At 44.7% G+C, this 23,493-nt stretch overlaps 1 protein-coding gene across 20 annotated transcripts in view; it reads left to right on the top strand.

The window, feature by feature from the left end:
- The first annotated feature begins 461 nt into the window (after positions 1–461).
- Positions 462–23,493, top strand: part of dcdc2c (doublecortin domain containing 2C) — a 64,955-nt gene continuing 41,923 nt past the window's right edge. The window contains exons 1-13 of one of the 20 annotated variants that reach the window (XR_012597399.1): positions 465–1,240; positions 6,045–6,093; positions 6,425–6,501; positions 6,619–6,750; positions 7,349–7,504; positions 7,624–7,672; positions 11,281–11,410; positions 14,299–14,399; positions 15,337–15,465; positions 15,721–15,796; positions 19,369–19,438; positions 21,466–21,520; positions 22,547–22,561. Coding sequence is in view for 12 of the 20 variants with exons in the window: in XM_074661682.1 (XP_074517783.1) it covers positions 939–1,240; positions 6,045–6,093; positions 6,425–6,501; positions 6,619–6,750; positions 7,349–7,504; positions 7,624–7,672; positions 11,281–11,410; positions 14,299–14,399; positions 15,337–15,465; positions 15,716–15,796; positions 19,369–19,438; positions 21,466–21,482 (1,293 nt within the window). In the remaining 8 variants the exon portion in view is untranslated. Of the gene's footprint in view, positions 1,241–6,044; positions 6,094–6,424; positions 6,502–6,618; positions 6,751–7,348; positions 7,505–7,623; positions 7,673–11,280; positions 11,411–14,298; positions 14,400–15,336; positions 15,466–15,715; positions 15,797–19,368; positions 19,439–21,465; positions 21,521–22,465; positions 22,676–23,493 lie in introns of those variants that run through there. The other 19 variants (XR_012597400.1, XR_012597401.1, XM_074661682.1 and 16 more) reach the window with 19 other exon arrangements.

Raw genomic sequence — 23,493 nt, 5'->3', positions numbered from 1 at the left:
CTGTTAACCTGCACTATATTCACTTTTAACAGTTTTCTTCATCTCCTTGTATTTTTGTATCTGGTATATTTTTTTGTACTTTGTACTTTGTACTACTAACTTTTTTACTGCCTTTTTACTAACATGTTTTGCACTATGGAACTGTGATGCTGGAAACTTGAATTTCCCTCGGGATCAATAAAGTTACTATCTATCTATCTATCTATCTATCTATTTATGTAAATTAGCACCTGAAGCCTGGATTAGATTCAATTACATGATTTATTATTTGATGTTTTCCAGCTATTGTGAGATAACAACCAAGAAGCCACAGAAAAAGAAAAAGAACAGGTAAAACCACTTTTTAAAAACTTTGATCAGTTATACTTAAAATGATAAGACTGAATCTTAATTCTCAGGTGTTTTATTATGTCAGTGACCATACTATGATATGAAGGTTTCTTTAAGTGGGAGGTTGCAGGTAGCTGAAGCCTAAACACTGGCCCCTTACAGTGGTATGATAATTGGAACCAAACAGTGATAATAAACTCAAAAGTCCTGTTATTATCACACACAATATCAGAGTTTGAGTCAGACACTTAAAAAAAAAAAAAAAAAAAAACTCATTGAATTTCCCTCAGGATCAATAAAGTTACTATCTATCTATCTAATCTGACTACTGATAAATGCTGGTTGCCATGGAGACACTTTTAGAGTGAAACACCAAATGAACGTTAAAGAAGACACTATAGCAAACAACAACAACACAGACGGTGGATAGGTTTTCTTCATGCTACAGCTACACCCCTCATGAGGAAGAATTGGTTTCCATATCAGATGCTATCTCCAGTTACGTCTCTCTCTCTTTGAGTCTCTCAACAACAACACACCTGCCTGTGTGACACATTTACTTTAAACGCCATTATTGTTTGTTTGTTTGTTTTAAAACTGCCTAAGTAATGCCGGGCCCAGCAGCAGCAGCAGCAGCAGCAGGGAGAGGTGATCTGCCACCGACCAAAACAATAGTTGTCTACAAGAACGGAGACGCTTTCTTTCCCGGAAGGAAGATAGTGATGAATCCGCGGCACCTGTCGACCTTTGACAGCTTCCTGACCTCTCTGAGCAGAGGGGTGGAGGCTCCGTTCGGCGCCGTGAGGAAGCTCTACACCCCCAGAGACGGACACAAAGTCCAGCAGCTGGACGACCTGAAGCATGGCGGTGTCTATGTTGCAGCCGGATGTGAGCGCTTCAAAAAGCTGGAGTAGGTACCACACTGTAAAGGTGTGTCTGTCTGGGTGGAGGTCAGGGTCGCTGTAACCGAGGACGAGCTCCATCCTGGGCCGAGAAACAGTGCATGTACTGCGGCCAGTAAGCTAGATAGCTAACGTTAGCTACATGGTCAGCCAGTGGGGTTTTCTGTTATGGTTGGTACTCCATAGTCCTTAAAACATGTCTCCATATCACTAACCTAGTGCTTAAGGGTTAGAATAGCCTACATTTACACATACATATCTTAAATGAAGTCTAAATTTAGGGCAGGGGTCAGCAACCTTTACTATCAAAAGAGACATTTTAGGCAAAAAAATAAAACAATTCTGTCTGGAGCAGCAAAACATTTAAACATTGTGATGAAAGTAACACAGTTTATAGTCTAAGTATATAGTATATAAGTCTAATGCAGTGAGGGCCAAAGAACAAATGTGCAACAGAGTATTAGGGCCACATTGAGGGAAAAAAAACATCTGAGATTTACAGAATAAAGTCATAATTTGAAGAGAAAAAAAAAATAACTCGTAAAATTACTACTTTATAATATAATGACTTTATTCTCATAATATTACAGCTTTTTTCTCTTAAACTTCTGACTTTATTCTTACAATATCATGACTTTATTCTCATAAACTTGTGACTTTATTCTCATAATATTACAACTTTTTTTCTCATGAACTTTTGACTTTTTTTTCTCGTAATATTATGATTTTATTCTCATAATATTACTACTTTTTTCTCATAAACTTGTGACTTTATTCTCATAATATTACAACCTTTTTTCTCATAAACTTGTGACTTTATTCTCATAATATTACAACTTTTTTTCCTCATAAACTTGTGACTTTATTCTTGTAATATTAAAACTTTTTTCTCATAAACTTGTGACTTTATTCTCATAATATTACAACTTTGTTTCTCATGATCTTTTGACTTTTTTCTCGTAATATTATGACTTTATTCTCGAAATCTCAGATTTATTTGTTTTTCCTCAATGTGGCCCTAATACTCATCGTACTGTCGTACCATAGACCTACAACAATGATAAATAAAAATGAAAATATAAAAAAAAAACAGTTAGTCATTACCATCCATCCATCTTCAACCGCTTATCCGGGATCGGGTCGCGGGGGCAACAGCTCCAGCAGGGGACCCCAAACTTCCCTTTCCCGGGCCACATTAACCAGCTCTGACTGGGGGATCCCGAGGCGTTCCCAGGCCAGAGTAGAGATATAATCTCTCCATCTAGTCCTGGGTCTTCCCCGTGGTCTCCTCCCAGCTGGTCGTGCCTGGAACACCTCCCAAGGGAGGCGCCCAGGAGGCATCCGTGCTAGATGCCCGAACCACCTCAACTGGCTCCTTTCGACGCAAAGGAGCAAGGACTCTACTCCGAGTCCCTCACGGATGACTGAGCTTCTTACCCTATGACTGAGCTTCTTACCCTATCTCTAAGGGAGACGCCAGCCACCCTCCTGAGGAAACCCATTTCGGCCGCTTGCACCCGCGACCTCGTTCTTTCGGTCATGACCCAACCCTCATGACCATAGGTGAGAGTAGGAACGAAGATTGAACGGTAGATCGAGAGCTTTGCCTTCCGGCTCAGCTCTCTTTTCGTCACAACGGTGCGGTAAAGCGAATGCAATACCGCCCCTGCTGCTCCGATTCTCCGACCAATCTCACGTTCCATCGTCCCCTCACTCGCGAACAAGACCCCGAGATACTTAAACTCCTTCACCTGGGGTAAGGACTCATTCCCTACCCGGAGTAGGCAAACCACCGGTTTCCTGCTGAGAACCATGGCCTCAGATTTAGAGGTGCTGATTCTCATCCCGACTGCGTCACACTCGGCTGCGAACCGATCCAGTGAGTGCTGGAGGTCGCAGACCGATGATGCCAACAGGACCACATCATCTGCAAAAAGCAGCGATGAGATCCTCAGCACACCGATCTGCAAACCCTCCTCCACCCGACTACGCCTCGATATCCTGTCCATGAATATCACGAACAGGATTGGTGACAAAGCGCAGCCCTGGCGGAGGCCAACCCCCACCGGAAACGAGTCCGACTTATTGCCGAGGATCCGAACACAGCTCTCGCTTTGGGCGTACAGGGATTGGATGGCCCTGAGAAGTGCCCCCCTCACCCCATACTCCCGCAGCACCCCCCACAGTATCTCCCGGGGGACCCGGTCATATGCCTTCTCCAAGTCCACAAAACACATGTAGACTGGATGGGCATACTCCCAGACCCCCCTCCAGGATCCTTGCGAGAGTGAAAAGCTGGTCCGTTGTTCCACGGCCAGGACAGAATCCGCATTGTTCCTCTTCGATCTGAGGTTCGACTATCGGCCGAACCCTCCTTTCCAGCACCTTGGAGTAGACTTTACCAGGGAGGCTGAGCAGTGTGATACCCCTGTAATTGGCACACACTCGCTGGTCCCCCTTTTTGAAAAGGGGAACCACCACCCCGGTCTGCCACTCCTTAGGCACTGTCACCGACTTCCACGTGGTGTTGAAGAGACGTGTCATCCAAGACAGCCCCTCCCCACCCAGAGCCTTCAGCATTTCTGGGCGGATCTCATCAACCCCCGGGGCTTTGCCACTGTGGAGTTGTTTGACTACCTCAGTGACTTCCACCAGGGTAATTGATGATGGTCCCCCATCAGCTTCCAGCTCTGCCTCTACCATAGAGGGCGTATTGGTCGGATTCAGAAGTTCCTCAAAGTGCTCCTTCCACCGCCCGATTACCTCCTCAGTTGAGGTCAACAGTGTCCCATCCTTACTGTACACAGCTTGGATGGTTCCCCGTTTCCCCCTCCTAAGGTGCCGGATGGTTTTCCAGAAGCACTTTGGTGCCGACCGAAAGTCCTTCTCCATGGCTGCTCCGAACTCCTCCCACACCCGCTGCTTTGCCTCCGTCACGGCGGTGGCTGCTGCTCTTCGGGCCCGTCGGTACCCTGCAACTGCCTCCGGAGACCTCCGAGATAACATATCCCGGAAGGCCTCCTTCTTCAGTCGGACGGCTTCCCTGACCACCGGTGTCCACCACGGTGTTCGAGGGTTGCTGCCCCTTGAGGCACCTAAGACCTTAAAACCACAGCTCACCGCCGCAGCTTCAGCAATGGAAGCTTTGAACATCGTCCACTCGGGTTCAATGCCCCCAACCTCCACAGGGATGCCAGAAAAGCTCCGCCGGAGGTGTGAGTTGAAGATCTCTCGGACGGGGGCCTCCTCCAGACGTTCCCAGTTCACCCTCACTACGCGTTTGGGCTTACCAGGTCTGTCCAGAGTCTTCCCCCACCCTCTGACCCAACTCACCACCAGATGGTGATCAGTTGACAGCTCCGCCCCTCTCTTCACCCGAGTGTCCAAAACATGCGGCCTCAGATCAGATGATACGATTACAAAATCGATCATCGACCTTCGGCCTAGGGTGCTCTGGTACCACGTACACTTATGAGCATCCTTATGTTCGAACATGGTGTTCGTTATGGACAATCCATGACTAGCACAGAAGTCCAACAACAAACGACCACTCGGGTTTAGATCAGGGAGGCCGTTCCTCCCAATCACGCCACTCCAGGTGTCTCCATCGTTGCCCACGTGCGCGTTGAAGTCTCCCAGGAGAACTATGGAGTCCCCTACTGGAGCCCCATACAGGACTCCATTCAGGGTCTCCAAGAAGGCCGAATACTCCGAACTGCTGTTTGGTGCATACGCACAAACAACAGTCAGAGTTTTCCCCCCCATAACCCGAAGGCGTAGGGAGGCGACCCTCTCGTCCACCGGGGTAAACTCCAACGTAGCGGCACTCAGCCGGGGATTTGTGAGTATCCCCACACCCGCCCGGCGCCTCACACCATGGGCAACTCCAGAGAAGAATAGAGTCCAACCCCTATCCAAGAGTACGGTTCCAGAACCGAGGCTGTGCGTAGAGGTAAGCCCTACCAGATCCAACTGGTAGCGCTCCACCTCCCGCACAAGCTCCGGCTCCTTCCCCCACAGAGAGGTGACGTTCCACGTCCCCAGAGCCAGCCTCTGCCGCCCGGGTCCAGTCCGTCGAGGTCCCTGGCCTTCACTGCCACCCGTGTCGCAGCGCACCCGACCCAAGCGGTTCTTCCCGCAGGTGGTGAGCCCACAGGATGGAGAGGAGGGGGGTGCCACGTTCCTTTTTCGGGGTATCCCCGGCCGGGCTCCGTGGCAAGCCCGGCCACCAGACGCTCGTTGACGGGCCCTCCGTCTGGGCCTGGCTCCAGACGTGGGCCCCGGGCTTCCTCCGGGCCGGGTAACTCCTCCTCTGCCTCGTGTCGTCATTGGGTTTTTTGTGAACCATTCTTAGTCCGGCCCCTCACCTAAGACCAATTTGCCATGGGAGACCCTACCAGGAGCACGAGGCTCCAGACAACACAGCCCTCAGGGTCATAGGGACACACAAACCTCTCCACCACGTTAAGGTGATGGTTCCCGGAGAGGAACCGGACGTTAGTCATTACCATTTTTAAAAATCCACAGGGAGCCACTGGAGAGGGGCTAAAGAGCCTCATGAGGCTCCAGAGCCGCAGGTTGCTGACCCCTGATTTAGGGTTAACGTACAGTCTACTGCTGTGGTTTAATGTGATAGCTTTAGCATTCTTCAGTCTAGTTAGCTAGCATAAAGTCTAGAGGTATTTTTATGCGATCTTCAGCTGCAAAACCAGTGTTTTATTTGAAATTGCATTATCAGATCTAGAGATGTAAGTTAGCACCTGAAGCCTGGGTTAGATTCATTAACATTATTTATTATTTGATGTCTTCCAGCTATTGTGAGATAACAACCAAGAAGCCACAGAAAAAGAAAAAAGAACAGGTAAGACCACTTTTTTTTAAAAACTTTGATCAATTATACTGAAAATGATACGACTAAATCTTTATGTTCAGGTGCTATATAATGTCAGTGACCATACTATGATATAAAGGTTTCTTTAGTGGGAGGTTGCAGGTAGCTGAAGCCTAAACACTGGCTCCTTACAGTGGTATGATAATTGGAGCCAAACAGTGATAATAAACTCAAAAGCCCTGTTATTATCACACACAATATCAGAGTTTGAGTCAGACACTTAAAAAAACCCCCCCCACCTCATTCCCTATTCACCACTGGGCCATATTCATTTTCTGACCCCTAGCTCTGAATTTTTCAGATCCGACCTGTTGTTCACAGCAGAATAGTAGTTTCTGCTCGCTGGAGGAGAACCAACGATGAGTCTTGCACGATCAAGTGAGTGTTGATTTTTAAAGTGGATGCAAAGTTATCCTGAATGTAAAACAGGTTCTTTTCTGTGTTATTTAGTAAAGAAATAATGTTTTTTCCTCCTTTTTTTTCTGTGTGTCATAGTGTCTTTACCAACGGAGATGTCTTGGTTGCTCCAGCTCAAATACGGATCCCAAAGTATACTCTTAGAAGCTGGGAAAATGTTTTAGCCATGGTGACGGGGAAAGTGCGTCTTCGCACTGGTGCTGTGTACAGGTGATGTCTGACATCAGTACATTATGAACCCTTATAGTTTTAAATTAGTCATTTACCAGTGAGGGCAAAGCGAAGGTACAACCTGTAGTTTTTCTCTATTAAGAAAATAGGTCAAATATATGAATCATGACATGTCCTTCATCATGTTTTGAAATGAAATCAATCAAACTATTTTTTGTTGGTGTACATTGCAAGAATTTGGAGTTGAACAGTTAACCAGTCACAGTACTGAGTCTTGTTTCTCTGTAGAGTGTCAGCTGCTATAATATAGATTGGGGAAATATGATTAGTGGAGGCTTTCCAGTCAGTTTAAATGCAGCAAAATTTAGCAGAGCGTAAGGATTTTTCTAATTAATTAGTGATTGGAACCATGTCTGGTTGTGATGTGCTCACAGGACTTTATCCAAAACTGCTTTTGGGCAAACACTGCTTTGATGGAATTCTAAAAATATGCTAACATCAAGTTTAACCACTCTAACAAACAATACTTGAGACATCTATGTCACTTTTAATATCCCAAACACCGACATTTATTTATAGTTGAAACAATCACAAAACATTGCTCTGATTTGTGTTTTTTCTTTATCTGTGATCCCAGGCTTTGTACATTAGATGGACGTCCCGTCTGCGGTCCCACTGAACTGGAGAACAACCAGTACTATGTCGCAGTTGGTGCAGAAAAGTTTAAAGCTCTCCCGTATGATCACTGCGACCCCTGCAGGGATGTAATCAGGGAAAACAACACGATCGAAGGGTATGACACCTATGATTTGTGGTCAAAATTTGTAACTACATATTTTGAATATACACTGGATCCCTATTTTGATGTGAGAAAATGTGTGTCAATTTTGGTTTCCCTCTTTTCCCCTGCAGCCAAGACATCCTGCCTGCTATTAGAAAGACAAGACATCCAAAGGACGTGGTGAGTGCTATTGCTTCAGAGTTGGGTGCAGTTTGCCATCTGCTTGTTCACTTTCTGGCGACATGCTCAGTTGTTATATTTTTTCTCCTAAATTCCCTCTGGTTTATTGCGGCAACACCTTGGTTGTATCACAGTTGAAAAGCGTATCTTTGCACACACAGCATTTCAATTAACATTTCCCACGTGTGTGAGACTTGTTGTGGGGGTGCAATTCGTTATGAAACCGCGCTATCATCAATCACTGTCTGCAGGAGGCATTGAGTTACCTTTGCTTTCCACTTTGATGGGTAATCCCCACAGAGAAAGGCTGGCCCACTTGATCAAGTGCAGTGAGCCTCATAGACAGATCATATGCACCAGGGGGACTTCACTGACTGAAAACAAAAAAAAAAAATCTCTTATTCAAACCAGAACCGGGACAATTTGTATTGTGATTAAGTAGACAGTGAAGTGCTTTGAATCCATATGAGGATTGCGCTGCTGTGGGCCCGAGATGAACACCGGAATCACATGGTGAAGATGAGAACATGCCCACTCAGCAAGTTGAGGTAGAGATGGGGGGGTGGGGAGGGCCTCCTGTGAGAGATGTGTCTGACATCTGATTTTTCTAAGCATGAAAGATGACAATACTGTGGCAGATGCCAATTTTTTTTCAGATGGAGAAAAATGCCTCATCTCTAGCTGTGTCTGTTGTAGACTACATTATATTCAGCAATACCATGAATATTTACTAGTAATATATTAGAATATGTTAAGAAAATTGTTAAATTTCTTCATCTTTTTAAAATCTATTCAATCCTGAAACAATATATGGATATCATATGTTATCAAACTTTGCTTAACTCGAGGTTCAGGTAGGAAAATCTGACTGCTAAGACCATTATAGCCGTTGCAATTTCACACAGCACCATGAGGTGGAGACAGAGACAGAGCTATGGCTGTGTTTTGCATCCAACAGCTCATTGTAGTATTAGTTATTCAATGGACATGATGCTGCCGCATTTTACTCCCTTTGCCTCCACGTCTCTGAACCCTCATGAATTTGTAAACATGATTTGACCAGTTAATAAGGACCTTTCAGATGGGGGAAGATACATGTGACAAAAATTGCCCACTCTGTCTTGATCTGTCGGCTGTTTAGCTTACTGATGATTACACATACATTTATAGGGTCATGTCCGTCATTAATTTCAGTTTGACCTCACAAAACAACAGCAGTCTGGTTTGAAACGCCCTGTAAAAAAAGATCCTTTTAAACATGCCCACTGAAGCTGTGTAAAATGTAACCTTGCTTCTCGCAACCTCGCTGCACAGGGGAACGGCGTCTGTCCTAACCTGTCTGCACCGGCGGCGGTGCGTTTCTGCGCCGCTGAATGGGACATCTGGTCCGGAGCAACTGCTGAAGTCTAAACTGACGGCTCTGCAGAGTGTAATATTGAAACTCTCCAGCACACCGTGTTCCCCATCGGGAGCGGAGCATATATGCTGAGTTAGGTGTTCGCAGACATGATGAGGTAGAAACTTTTGAAGTAGACGTCGCATAAAGAGAAGATTAATAGGGGGGGGGGAGAGGAATGCAAAGGGAAAAAAGAGAATAATGATGTGCATCAAAGCAAAGTGCTTTTCATATTACAGTGATAATAATGAGCAGTGCAATTGCGCTTCACATGTACTTCACACAAAGCATCCTGTGAAAACGGCTGACTAAACCTTTTAATAGCTGCACTCCCTGACATCAGCGATGACTTGCTGCTGCTCTCCATTTCTCCGCTGTTTCTGGATGATGTCATTGGTGAGGGGAAGTAGCAATGCCCCGTGGAAAACTATACCCTCTCGCTGCTGCCAGCATGTCTGCTCATTGAGGAACCGGCCCTGGGAGTGGCTCCTACTGATATCACAGCCAGTATGGCTGGAGGCTGGTCGGTCCAATTGGTTGGGACCCCCGTTTTCCCCTGGCTATCATATCACCATGTCCTCTCGTTGACTCCTGTTCTCTGCCACTTGAGAGGGCCACAGATTATATTTGCTGCTCGGCCCCCCTGAGCCCCCTTCACACTAACTCTAGCACTCTCTCTTGGTCTCTCTCTCTCTTTCTCTGGGGCCTCCTGATACACACTCTGCTCCCACAGGACACGGTACTGTAGATATGTAATGCAGAACGAGCGGCGAGATGACCTCAGCTTTTCCACCGCCGCGTTTCCAGTTGCGCTGCTGCTGCTTGTACTGTACTCTCCCGGCTACGCATGCGGCGCCCCTCGTCCTCTGCTTTCCCCTCCCCGAGTGAGACAGTCTTGATTTAACTTTGTTGATTTAAATAAAATCTATTTACATCTCACCACCGGGCTGTAAACACGGAAAAAACAAGCCATTCAATTTTTGATTGCCCAGATGTATTTTGAACTTGGAAGTCGTCTCACATCACTCGCAGACGAATTGAGGTTACGAAACCGAATTAGCAGCTCACCACTGCGACAGTACCGCTGCTCCTCTGTCTTTGATCTCGTGCGGTTACGTGGACACTGCGGCGACGGAGTGTGAACTCTGTTTCAACTCTCCTTTCGCTGAATATACCAGGCAAACTTCACTCTCTCTTTTGTTGTTTTATTTTTCTCCCTCGGCCCACCAACGGGCTGCAGAAATTCAAAAGAATATCAACAGACTTTGCCTCTGTCTGCATTAAAGAAAGCAAACAAGTGAAGAAACAACGCTGCTACTCCCCAGAGGCCATGTTAGTGAGCTTGCAAACACCATTGCCAGAAGTGTATTCTGGTGGAAGCCTGAGATCACTACACTATCCCCCGAGCCAGCCCAGGGATCCAGCCAGGCAGCTGCAGTAAAGAGCACTGTAGCTGAAAAGAAACATTAAGTCTGCTCTATCCTGCTCTCTGTGTCGGTGTCTCTGTAAGGGAGACATACCTCACCTTGCTACCTACAGAGGGGATGAGGAGCCTGTGAGGAGAAAATTGCCTTTTGTGGAAGCATTAATTCAGATGTGTACCCTGCTGTCTGAACATCACTCTGAACTCTCCCCACTGCTCCCTCTCTCTCTTCCTCTCTCGCTCCTTCACTCTCCCACCATGCAACTAAGTCCCAAGCCTCTTTTTTTTTTTTTCCCTCTCCTCTCCATCAATAACCTTCTGCTGTCTACTGCTGAAGAATAAGTTATTCCCTACGACTCCCTCCCTTTCCCTTTAAGCTTGTTTGGATTTTCATTGTTTGATCTGGCTTGATAAATAAGACAAATGCAGTTAGAAATTCATGGCTGCCCCATTTCATCAATAAATGATTAGTTTGCCACGCTCCCCAGTGATTGATAGGTTGTGCACGGGATGTATTGGAACCAGATGAATTCAATACAGTAGGAGTCACGGGGGAGCTACAAAGCATATCAGCTCATGAAAAATTGAGGTCAATGGAAAATGTAAAAAAAAAAGCGTTGGAAAAGAGAAGGAGAAACAAGTTTCGCCCCCGATGTGTTTTGTCTTTTTTCTTCTTACTCCTCTTTACAAAACAACAGCAAAAAAAAGTCGATAAATCACAGATAAATCTGAGGGAATACACGTTAATCTGTGCCCCTGTTTTGTCCTCTCTTTCGTCTCTTCATGTAGTTTGCTCACACAGGCTTTGGAGAGGACCTTGAGCACACAGCCAGGGGCCAGATGAAGAAACAAGCCAAACCGGAGAGAACCAAACAACAGAGGCAGGTGTCCAGAAACCCAGTTCTCTTCTCGACGGGGGGTAAGCAGAGCAATTCTATAGAAATATCTCTCTCCACCCGCCCCCCCCGTCCTCCTCATAGTGTGTTTTTCCCTCCAACACCTCCTTTCTCACATCGACGATATGAAGAATCCTGTTGGCTTTTAAAGACAAATGTTTATGTATATGCGTGTGTTTGGGTACAGTATGTGTGTGTGTGTAGGACTACATTTGGCCACACATGTAGGCGTTTGCACCATGTGAGGAGATATGTGTGTGTTGGGAGCACAGAGAGAAAACATTTTGGCAAGTGAAAGAGCTTTCTTTGGATTCTCAACCTGTTCTTTTTAAGTCCAAACAGAGCCCAGCTCCCTGCTCTTTGAAAGAAACACCAGTCTTTCCTGTGAATATTAAACAGAACAAGACTTCAAACACCGTCAAGGGGGCTTAAATCATAGATGAATTCAATCAGGCCATTTTGTTGAATATGTATCCAGAAAGCCTTGTTAACTATGTGGGGGGAAAACAAAATGCTCTAATTTTCTCCTGATGTGGGGATCAACATGGTAATAAGTTATTAATCACACATAACGCTGACGAAAGATCATAAAAGTGACAAAATAGTCCTTTGGATTGATGGGTTTGAACATAAAAGTGATACTGTGTTTATCATTAATATACTGTAAATGTGTGTTTGCTTTCCTCTATCCAATTATTCAGAAGTTGATGTTTTCATGGGGGTTTGTTTTACCATCTGTGCACAGTGATACAGTAGCTCATCCTGTACTGTACTGCATATAACATGACATGATATGGTGGCGTAGATGGGCTAATAACTGTCATAATTTGAAACCTGCCATCCTGTCATATGTTTGTTTGATGATCCTGTTGTGCTCCAGGCTGTTCTCATACACTGTTTGTAGCTATACCTACGAAAAGTAATGCACTGTAATTCGTGTATATCCCACAAAATCAGTTTGTTTATAATCCACGTAATCGTGAACCAGGAGTATAGAGAGTGACGAACAAATGGGGCATGTGGGGAGGAGGTCGGGTCGCCTAGCAGACTGGTGTTCGTACCCCGTGTGAAGACAGAAGTCAGCATTGATTTATTTGTTGTTAGTTATGCCATTTCCAGAGTTATTTTAACCCAAACCTCAGTCTTTTCCTAAACCTAACTTAGTAGTTGTGTTGTCTAAACTTAACCAAGTCAATCTTTTCATAAACCTAGCTAATACCTAGTTCGCACTACACAACTTTTGCCCTGATTTTCCGCTCCTCGACAGTTTTTGGAGCTCCCGTACAAAAGCCCCAGATTGGAGGCAAATCGGCGTTGGCTCGCCGCTTGCACGTCAGCGTTCAAGCGTCATATATGAACTTCTCAAAGGCGCCTCGCAGACACATTCCAGATATCTAGCGTGCTAAATATCTGGACCTGTCGGAGACTCCGGCCACTAGCTACAGCCAATGAGAGCACGGGTTGAGGGTAAACCTGGGGGAGGAGGGGTCGCCTGTAACAATAGGAACTTACTGTATGTGTTGCATTTGCAACAAGGAGCAAAGTTGTTGTTGCACCTAGAGGAATAAATAGTAAAAGAGTGTGGAAACCGGTAGAAACAGGCTATTGTGTGAACATGTGCCAACGACAGCATCAGCAATATGTCTTGCATATGGTATCACATTATTTACCGTGTATTTCTTGTTTGTATTTGTGACAAAATGTAGTTTGGACTCAGAGACCTCATCTTGAATTCCTCCTGGTGAAAGATCTTATAGTGTGTGTGACCCCCTGTCGCCGGTCAGCCATGTAGTGTGAAAACCACAATGACTTCAAGACTCCCGATCACAAGACAGCAAGTTGCGTAGTGTGAACAAGCTATAAGTAGTTTTGATGCCTAAACTTAACCAAGTTGTTTCCCGTGAAGACGGAAGTTTATTTTGAAAAGACTGGAGCGGAAATTGACACGTGTGTGCGTCATGTGTTGCTGTGGAATGAGGAATAACTTTTCGTAAGATATCATACGAACCGTATGAGGATACGTTGTGCGCTCATAATGATGCTGTTGTTTGTTTCTAAGCCAGAGTGCAGCTCCCTGGCCACAATTTGGACACGTGATCACACCTACAGTAACGGTTTCCTCCCACAGAACACATTACTAAAGGCCCAAGAGTTAAAAAGATGAAATTCACGAGTCTTCAAATCACCTCTTATAACCCTTCATACAGGCATAAAGCTGTGAATAGTGTTCACAAGCATCATCTGGTACAGGATCAGAGCTTTTGGCACCAGCTTTCTTCCATCATTTTGCCTTTTCCTAACTGGAGCGAGTTTAGAAAGAAATCCAAAAGTGGAATGCCTGAAAAACATTATGAAGTTTGTGTTTTGTAGCTGTGTAATTGCCTCTTAACCACATACATTTTCCTATACGTTGTTCCTTTGTCTTATCATGGATTAATCTACCACGCTTTGTTATTTATTATTTAAATGAAATTACTTAAGGCTATTGAAGTAGATTCGAGCTCAATAGTGTGTTTAATTATTCACATTCTACCCCGTCCAGCAGCCACAGACAAAAAGGAGTTTGTTTACAAGGAAAAAATAGTGTGATGTTGCCGTATATTCCCCATATGCATCAAGAGCAACCTGTCACTGCCAGGAACTAACCCTGGACCAAAAGTTCACGCTGGCTGGCCATATTTGTGGCAGGGCAGCTGTGGCTTTCTGTGGCCCTTTCCGTCTGTGGGACCACTCTGAATAAATAAATGGCTTGACAGCAACATTGATCTCTTGTGAAGTTGAACAGGAGAGGCGAAGGGAGAGGGGCAGTGAGGGATGGAGGGGCATAGAGGGGGAGAGAATGAGTGTGCAGAAGAATGAGACGGCGACTGCCAGCCGATGAGGTAATTGTGATTAATCACTTTTTCCTCAGAGGGCAGCGTGTTCAATGCACGAAACAAAAGAAGCGAGATGGCAGGAGCGGCGGAGGTGCAGGACGACCGCCAGTTGAAGGTGGACCTGCCCATTGATCAGGTACAGCACAACCCCATACAGCACTGCAACCCGATGAGGTCTTTAGCATAGAATCTTTGAATAGCTTGAACTAGCTATTTATCTGACAGGAAGTTAGGATTGATTCCAGTCTAAAATCACTATTATCAACATCACCATAGATCAACATAGGCCATCTGGCCATGTGCTGAATCCATTTAAAGGGATAGTTTGGGTGTTTTGAAGCAGAGTTGTATGACGTACTTATCCACAGTAGGTGTATTACTTACAGTAGGTGACGGTTGGTGTGCCCCCAGTTTGGAGAAACAGACAGGAGCACCAGCACTGGAACAAAGCAGTGGACGGGGACGGCAGAAAGACGCGTTTTAGCCACCTAAAAGAGAGGCAGACATAAAAATATCGACATCTGTTTAACTGTATGTTATATTTCGAATATTTTATCCCTTTATCTTGCCGTCAGACAGCCCTTTCCTTCTCCTTTCCGACGGGGAACTAAACTGAAAATGAAACTTATCTATGCTCTCTCTGGTGGCCAAAATCCGTTTTTCTGCTGTCCCCGTCCACAGCACTGCTTTGCTCTGCTCCATTGCTCCTGTCTGTTTCTCGATGCTGGGGGCACGCCGACCATCATCTACTGTAGGTAATACACCTACTATGGATAAGTACCTTATACAACCCCACTTCAAAACACCCAAACTATCCCTTTAAGTTAGATATATGCTCCTAATTGTAGTCATAATTTTAGAGCTTCTTGTCTGTGAAGACAGCTTCACCTTTCTGTGTTTTTCAGCTTCGAAAAGAATTGAGAATACACTTCGAGTACATCATTCTCAGCTCAGAATAAGACTCACAAACACTCAGAACAAGTTGCATAAATATATAAATATTTAGCAAAAATCAATACAGCAGTACAGAACAGTGAAAGCCAAGGGGGATCTTGTTTTCTCCCTCGCTGCAGGTTGAGGCCAAGATAGTAGACGAGGAGTACGAGGACGGGAGTTGTTTTGCGAGTCCCTGCAAGGACTCGCTCCATGATTCAGACAGCTTGTGTCTGCAGAGGTCTTTGTCTGCAGGTTCCAGGAAGGATGTAAGTACCCACTTATTATGAGTTTCATGCAGTTACTATTTCACGTTTAGCTCATTTTTACTTTGTTTTTCATTTACTTCAGGATTAGGTCACATAAAATGGTCTAACCAGCAATTATGGTGATCAGCATTTCCATAATTACAAGAGCGTCACATAGACCTGCTTCCAGCAACTATACTTTTGTCTTATTTGTGTGTAACCTGTGTTTCTGTTTCCATGGTTCTCTCTGTGTATTGTGTGAATTTACCAGCACAGCCTTTCTTCAGGCCAAGGAGACACAGGCACAGGGCACAGAACTGGAGACACAGGATTAAAGACACCTGGGCCTAAGGTACATCTTTATGTAGTATTAGAGAGTTTATAGAGCTTAGCTGTAGCCACAGATACTCCATGTATCACAGCAGCTTAAAAAATACATATAAGTGTGCATTTGTGATTAGACTAGAGCCCCATAACAGTATGTGGTTGTATTTGATGTCCGCCCTCTGCTATGGTGATTGTGTACTTTCACAGTGATGAAGTAGGGCTGAGCTGTGTATACAGATGTTTTTGCACGGATCTGTGGTTCCCAGAAATTACACTCATTTAAATACACTTATTTTGCTCTAATAATCCTCAAGGGACAGCAGTATGAAGCGGCATAACTGTGATGAATGCACACAATAGTTGGGTGATATTACTATTCCAAGCAATTTCTTTCGGCTTTGGAATGAGAAGATATTGAGTCTTATTTAAGCAATCAATAACCTTGAACATTTTGTTTTAATGAAAACTATAATTTCAAGCAGTGGCAATTACACCATGGGGGAATGTTTTGGTGTGGTGATGGTTTTGCTGCCGCATGCACTTTTGCAATAAAGATATTCTTATCGGGGTAATTATTGACTTCTGGGGGCCAGTTATGACCCTGGCTAAAGACCTCATCAATAGCCTAATTCATTACTTATCACTTTTAGTCATACAGGAATGTTGCTGATTCAGATTGGCTATGGATTGCAGGGGAAGACCATTAGATAATGGAAAATAATAATAATAATCCCTGGTACAGACTCAGCTACTTTTTGCAATAATCATCTCCTCCAAGCAGTTTTTGATTTGTCAGCTAACGCAGACTGACATAAGGAGAAGGTAGGATATTTGTTGCAGGCTCGAATGTTGAAAACCTCATACCAGGACGCATCTTACGCCGAATTCACACCAGAGCAGTGTCGAAGTGCGGCCTGCGGCGACCTGCCATACTTTGTCTATAGGCGGCTGCTCCTGAGCTCAGCGAGCTGCGGCTGTTTGATTAAAATAAAAGTTGGGAAAAGTTAAACTTTTAACGCGAAGTGCGGCCAGAGAAAAATTGTCTTCTCGCCTGAAACACATGAATACGCCTCCGGGTTCTTTGTTATTGTGGCGAGCCGCACTTCGCCGCTGCCTTGTGTGAATTTGCCTTGTGTTAAATCCAGTTATCGTTCAAATTGTATCAGTTTGAGGAAGTCTTTTAACCCTGAACTATGGAAAGTTACACTAGACCTCGTAAAGGAAACTTTTGTTTCATCAGAATACTACCTTTTTTTTTTACTTAAAGGGACTGTTTGTAACTTTCTAAGCGTATAAATGTAGCGGGTCGGCACACATGCGCGCTCGCGTGTGGCCACTGTCTCGTCTCCTCTGCCTGCTCGCCTTCACTCAGACAGCGCGCGCGTTCTCGCGTACTCGCTCCACCTCTACACGTGAACGCACGCTCACGCCACACTGTAGAAGAGTTAGTTTAGCTCTGAGAATATCTAGTAAATGTACAGTGGACGTTTGTGCAAAAATAAATGCTGCAGCTCCTCCAGACCAACAGAGGTTTCCCGTGTCTTGGGAAGTAACGGGGCTCCGCAGAGAGAAACGTTGCCGTCTCGTTACCAACCGGTTGCCGGTGTCTTCCTGCTCTCTCCGGCTGCAGGCGGAGGGCGACGAGTTTCTCGCTGGGGAGCCCCGCTGCTGAAGCCTGCGCTGAGGCAGGAGAAGCAAACACAGTATCAGCATTGATTCATGGAGAGACCTTCGTCTGGTCAGCTAACATTACTGCCAAGCAGCTGAAATATAGAGTGATATTGTGGTTTTAGCTGACGTGTGTCGCCTCACTGTTTTGAGCGATGCTCGTTCATGTCCATTTAGAGCGAGCACAAGCACGAGCCCGACGCTGACTTTCGTTGATTTCACGGCCACAGGTGTCGCTGTTAACAAGCATTTCTGAAAGTTACAAATAGTCCCTTTAAATTTTGCTTTGCTGCAATTTAGTTTTATGTTCATTCATGTTTCCAGCATATTCATAAAAGTTGTCATCAGACCAGAAATAATGATGCTGCAGGTGCGACTTACCAAACTTAAAGTCTCACCATCATTGATGCATACTCTCCTATTTCCCCTTTGAGGCCAAACAGACTGTCGCTGTCTCGTTTGTCGGCAACCTCATCATTTAGAGGGCTGTGAATAATAATGAGGGATAACCGCACCGCCTATGACTCATACTTCGAGCCGAGTCCGGACAGATTTCCTCCCACTCCGGCGCTCAAACGTGCTCGCGAAATGCCTCGTGTACACTCCGCATATATGTGCATGTATATAGTGGATATTGATGACCAAATTCAATTACATGATTACATTTTCAGCCCGAGCTTTAAATGATTTATTGCATTGAATTTAAATAGTGAATACATTTACAGACAGTACACCGGTGAGGCAGTTGTGTGCGCGCGATATTGACCTGTGTGGTCCGGGCCAAATAAAGAATAACGAGATTCAGCATCTCTGCCAAGTGGAGATGTCCGCTGGGAGTGAAGGCAGGCTATCTCAGTGGAAGAGAGCGAAGGATGGCGGGCCGGAGCCTGATGCACATTTATCAAAGCTTTTCTTATAATCACTTGACTGACTTTTGTTGGGCTTTCTGAAGGTTGGCTTTTCCTTTAGAGTGCACTCTGTTAAGGAGTTGATTGATTTCATGAGGGGGGGACTCCGTCTATGTTGTGGATGTCATACACTTTGAGGAAATGTGGACAAGGGTAGATTTGTACTCACTGGTGCGGCATTGTGTTTACAACTATCATTTGTTTTGATTTAACAATATTGGCTGATTTATCAACCAGTGAGCTAAGCATTTTTTCTTAATTAATATTGTTAGAAATGCCAATACGACTAGGGATGTTTGATCAATTGTCTTCCTCTTCTTAAGAATTTTGTGATAAAAAATCGAATGGTTATTGAGCGCTGCATTGATCCATTCCTTTCCTTTTCCAATGCGAGTCCATTTCATTTGTCTTTCAGCTGTTTTTTCGTGCTCCTATTCCCCCAAGCTTAGGCTAGCCATTTCAAAGGCCTTATTCTCTCCATGCAAGGTCAACTATAATCAACTCTAGACAATGTCACCGCCTTGCATTTCCAAAGAGCAAGGCAGAGGAAGACGACTCCTCTGGGCTTTTAAGGACCTACTGCATTATACCATTCAATTACTGTTCATTAGACAGTGTACAGCCATTAATCAGACTGAGATGTTCTGCTAGTCCTCAGCGGGGACAATGAACTGGGGAAATTTATTCTGGTTTCCTGTCTGGGCCGCTGTTTAGTGGTAAAGAGAGAGAGATGACACTTTGGAATGCACTGAAGCTTCCAGTACAGAGACATCCTAAACCGAGCTGCTGCTACTCCACTTTCCGTATCCGCTTTCAAGTGAAGTTCTCCGCTTCATGCAGCCTTGTCTTTGAATTTTTAAGAAACATAGGCTTTGTCAGAGATTTACTGCATATGTGGGAGAGTATTACGAATCTGATATATCACTAAAAGGGGAGAAAGCTGACAGATTTACCGATTAGAGCTGCATATGCATTGAATATGACTAGATGATGATATGAGAAACTGATTTATGTTTTCCAGGAGGCTAAAGAGAGGGAGGTGTCTTCCAGGCTCGGCAGAATACGGTCACGGGTGTCCCGCTTTCTCAAGGGTAGGTTCATCAAAGCATAAAGCCTGGTAGTAGCTCACCGGCAGCGGCGGCGGCGGCCCCCGCGTTCCCCTCCGCAGCACCTAATGCACCCATAAAGAGACCACTAATACACTCTGCATTACCAGTTCCTCCCTCACATTGCATGTCACCGGATCTGCAACCACCTCTCAACATCTGGGAGAGCTTTACGCCATGGTTTATGGAGACCATCTGGTTGAGTGCGTTCTTTTGCCTCCCCAATCTCAGATGACTTATTCTTGTATTAAAGGCACCTGCACATCAAGGTGTGCCACGCTGAGAGCCTGGGATTATTCACCGCTCTTTATATTTCCCATGTCGTTTGTAATTTGGAACCACTCAGACAGAATGAGAGGTATATGTACCTTGTTACTATGAAAATCCATTTTTACCCCCCTCCCTCCACGACTTCTTATTCTAAGTAGAATTGCATGGTGTGACTTTTATTCGATTGATCTAGAGACGAACACATCTGACAAAACACAAAATAAGTGCTATACACGTTTGATTATGGGGGGAAAAGATAACGGTGTTAAAATACAAACCAAAGCAATGATGTGAACTTGACATTCTCCTTTGTTGGGGGGGGAATATGCCTTTCAGATGGTTCAGGCAATTTCATTGTAATTGCTTACAAAACATAGGCTTTGGCAGTGAGGCATCCTCAATTGTTCCTTGGGAAAATTCCAAAGGTGACTAAATGGAGCGGGATGCGAATCCCTGCACGTGGTTATCACCGTCTGCCCTTCAATCTGAGCTTCGCCCTGTCAGTGTGACACCAGGAAAATCACTGCATCCTGCGCTAACAGCAGGCCTCCCCACCTCACTCACGTTGTCATCCGTGCACGCACACATGTACTGTACAGGCACATATGCACAGAGTTACCTAACAGACAGCACCTCACAGCAGGTGTTTTCCCTCACACACACGTGTGCATGATTTTTACGTATGTACATGCATTCTCTTTCAATTATCCTCATATTGATGGCACTAGAGGTTGAGATGCAGCCTCATACAATCTACCGCTGGCTATGATTTCCCCGCAGAATATCAATGGACACTACAGGGGGCATTTGAAATAAATCACAGCACATTATTGCTCGCAGACTTCCAGACCTACTCGTTTTTCTGTCCCTATCACACGATATTGTTGTCGCTGTTTATGAATGGTTCTGCATCATTCATGCCTCACATTCCCGAGCTGTCACATTGGATCTGCAGATGACACAGATGCAAAGCTTTAACAGGAGCCGTAGTGGAGGGAAGTGGGATGTGAAAGGAAATGCAAGTGATCTCTAACAGAATCAAACCCGCCTGCCACCTGCTTTGCATCAAAATGTCAATATCTGGGCCAGTTTTTATCCTTGAAAGGAAAATAGGAGGCCTCTTTTTCCAAAAGCAAATCTACCATCAAAGTCGCTTCCCCTTGCCTCCTTCATATACTTTACCAGGGGTATTCCATCTTGACTTCCACGTATAAAAGCGAGAGATACCACTCGGGTTCAGTTTGGCTGAGATTCTCCTTCAGAAGTTATTGGCAACCACGTACAATGGCCTTGTAATTTACGAGAACTGTTAGGGCCCCTGACAGAAGTTGTAAAGCATCTTGACTGATTGGGTAGATATGAGATGTGTGTAGTCATGGCGTATTGTCGCCGACACGTGCGGCGAGACATGCGGAGAGTTGCATGGCTTGCTCTGTCACAGATAAATTACTCCGCACAGTCAAATTAAGTTGTTGTAAATCACCTCGCGGACCCGGGACTAGTCCTGAGTGACGACCTTTACGCCTATTTGACTTTAAGTCTTATTTATGTTAATCACATCTGTATTATACCGACAGTAAAATTGTGTCATACCCTAAAAGGTCATTGTTTTGCAGTGCGGCGTGCGACGGGGACAGAAAAACACACTGGATTTGTGTAAGAAGTCTTTAGAGGATGGTTTTGACTCTTGAATGTCTATACATATATATAAAATTTGTCTTTTTATCTTGTCTTTTTTGCAGAGAAAGTGAAACATTAACATTCATTGCTTTGATCTGCGTGACATTAACTCAAAAGGTATGTACTATACAACTAATATAAGTAGAAATCTCATTGATTTAACTTGTAATCTCTTACAAAGAACACAATACGGACTGTAGTAGTGCTCCATATACATCAACCATATGGGGATATAGCATGTTGCATGTTATTAGTGTAGCTACTTTTGAGCATTACAGATGCTTGGTGCGGATATTAAGTGCTTATGAAATCCCTCCACAAAGAGCTTCATGGTATTTACGACATCTATGGATGTTAGTCCACTACAATGCATCTTATGATACAGAAAACATATTTATCCTCCGCTTCAGTCGCCCATCCTTGTAAAGCGGGTGGTATCCTTGGGGGATGGCTCTCGCTGAGGGAAGAATGAGAGCCTTTGTTAACGGCGGTGAAGTTGTATGCTTTTCTTCTCATTCATCATACACGTGTCATGAAAGGGCCTTCAGAAAAGACAGCGGCTCCCCAACAGCAATAAGTTCCACATTTACATGATGAAAAATAATAAGTTCCAAAGACGTCGAAAATCAGGCATTGTGATGTGAGAGGAGGCGTCCGTCTGTGTATGTGTGTGATCTCGGCCGCACTCGACGCGACGGGCTCTGTGAAGTGCACCACTGCCCAGTTACACATTAGCTTTGATTGCCAGTTTGTTCTGCGAGCAGCCCGCGGCTTTGAACCGCGTCTCGAGATGAAAGCGAAACCCTGTCCACAGTGTGTCCACTGTAGACCGCTGCTGTTGCTTATTTGCTTCAGGCACCATCAAGGGCTTCGGGACTATTTTTCTATAGTTCTTCGCCATGCTGGGATGAGCATTATGTATAATTTATCATACAATACATCCCGAGACAGCACCCCGTCTCGACTCCATTTTAATTTAATGCCTCTTCTTTTTCTCCCTGCGTGTTGTGTTGACTGTGGTCAATGTATTATACCACTAAGGTATATCTTTATTGTGTCCAGCAGATAGACTTTGATATTGCTGGTTCCCATGGTGAGAGCATCAGTGCTTATCTCTCTCTTTCTCCTTCCTCTACGAGGCAGAATACAGTATCAGACTGCTAAGGACCAGACGTCCTCGTTCTCTTCTGTCTCCAGAAGCCAGCTGCTCATGTATAAGATGAAACAGTGTTATAAACCAAATAAAAATGTCTTGCCTCTTGACAGCCCCACCGTGAATATATGGCCTCTTATTTCAGTGAATATATTGCATAATTATGTATGGTTATGAATATTACATGGAGCCTCACACTGAGTGCATGGTAAGATGCCTAATTGCGGAGTTTAATTATTAAGAAGCAAAGGTCCTGAGCGGGTTTTGTGAGAAGCACTTTTGATAAATTATTTTTTGCAGTTTTCTGATGAATTATTTTGGGGGGGGGGCTTGTGTCTAATCAGCAGGCATAGTGAGCGGCGTAACTGCTCTTGAGAGAGACTTATCTTCCCACGGAGAGGAATTACTATGCTGATTAAATCCACTGAAATCAACTAATAACTTAATGATATTGGAGTGGATCAAAAGAATGAATCATCGCCTCTCGTAGTGGTGGCTGCGAAGAACACAAGGGCACAGCGATGGGTGGAATGAGGGCTGTTGCCGTTGACCTCGGGGCACAGCTTTAATATTTTCTGTGCAACATGAGCGAGAGGAGGAGAGCGTGTGATGGTATGTACTAAAGCAAACCAAAGCACCTCGTATTAAACACAGTGTAGTGGTGCTTTACTTTATACTTCATATGAAACACTTCAAGGAAAAAAGTCCAGAGAGGCTAACTAAACAAGGAATAATAAACTAGATCTCCCTCAAGTACTGCCAAAGCCACAGCTGCTTGTGTAACTACAGTACTATTGCTACTGCCGCTTCTTCCTCTCCAGCATGTACCATAACTGAGGCGCCCACACAAAATATATTCCCTCCCTAGTTATGTATTCAGTTCAAGTGCACTTAGTATGCAGAAAAGTTTAAGGCTTGACCTCGGTTTGGTGTCGAA

The sequence above is a fragment of the Sebastes fasciatus genome, chromosome 15 (assembly GCF_043250625.1).
Source record: "Sebastes fasciatus isolate fSebFas1 chromosome 15, fSebFas1.pri, whole genome shotgun sequence".
NCBI classification, from domain to species: domain Eukaryota; kingdom Metazoa; phylum Chordata; class Actinopteri; order Perciformes; family Sebastidae; genus Sebastes; species Sebastes fasciatus.
This window is presented reverse-complemented; position numbering and strand designations above follow the sequence as displayed.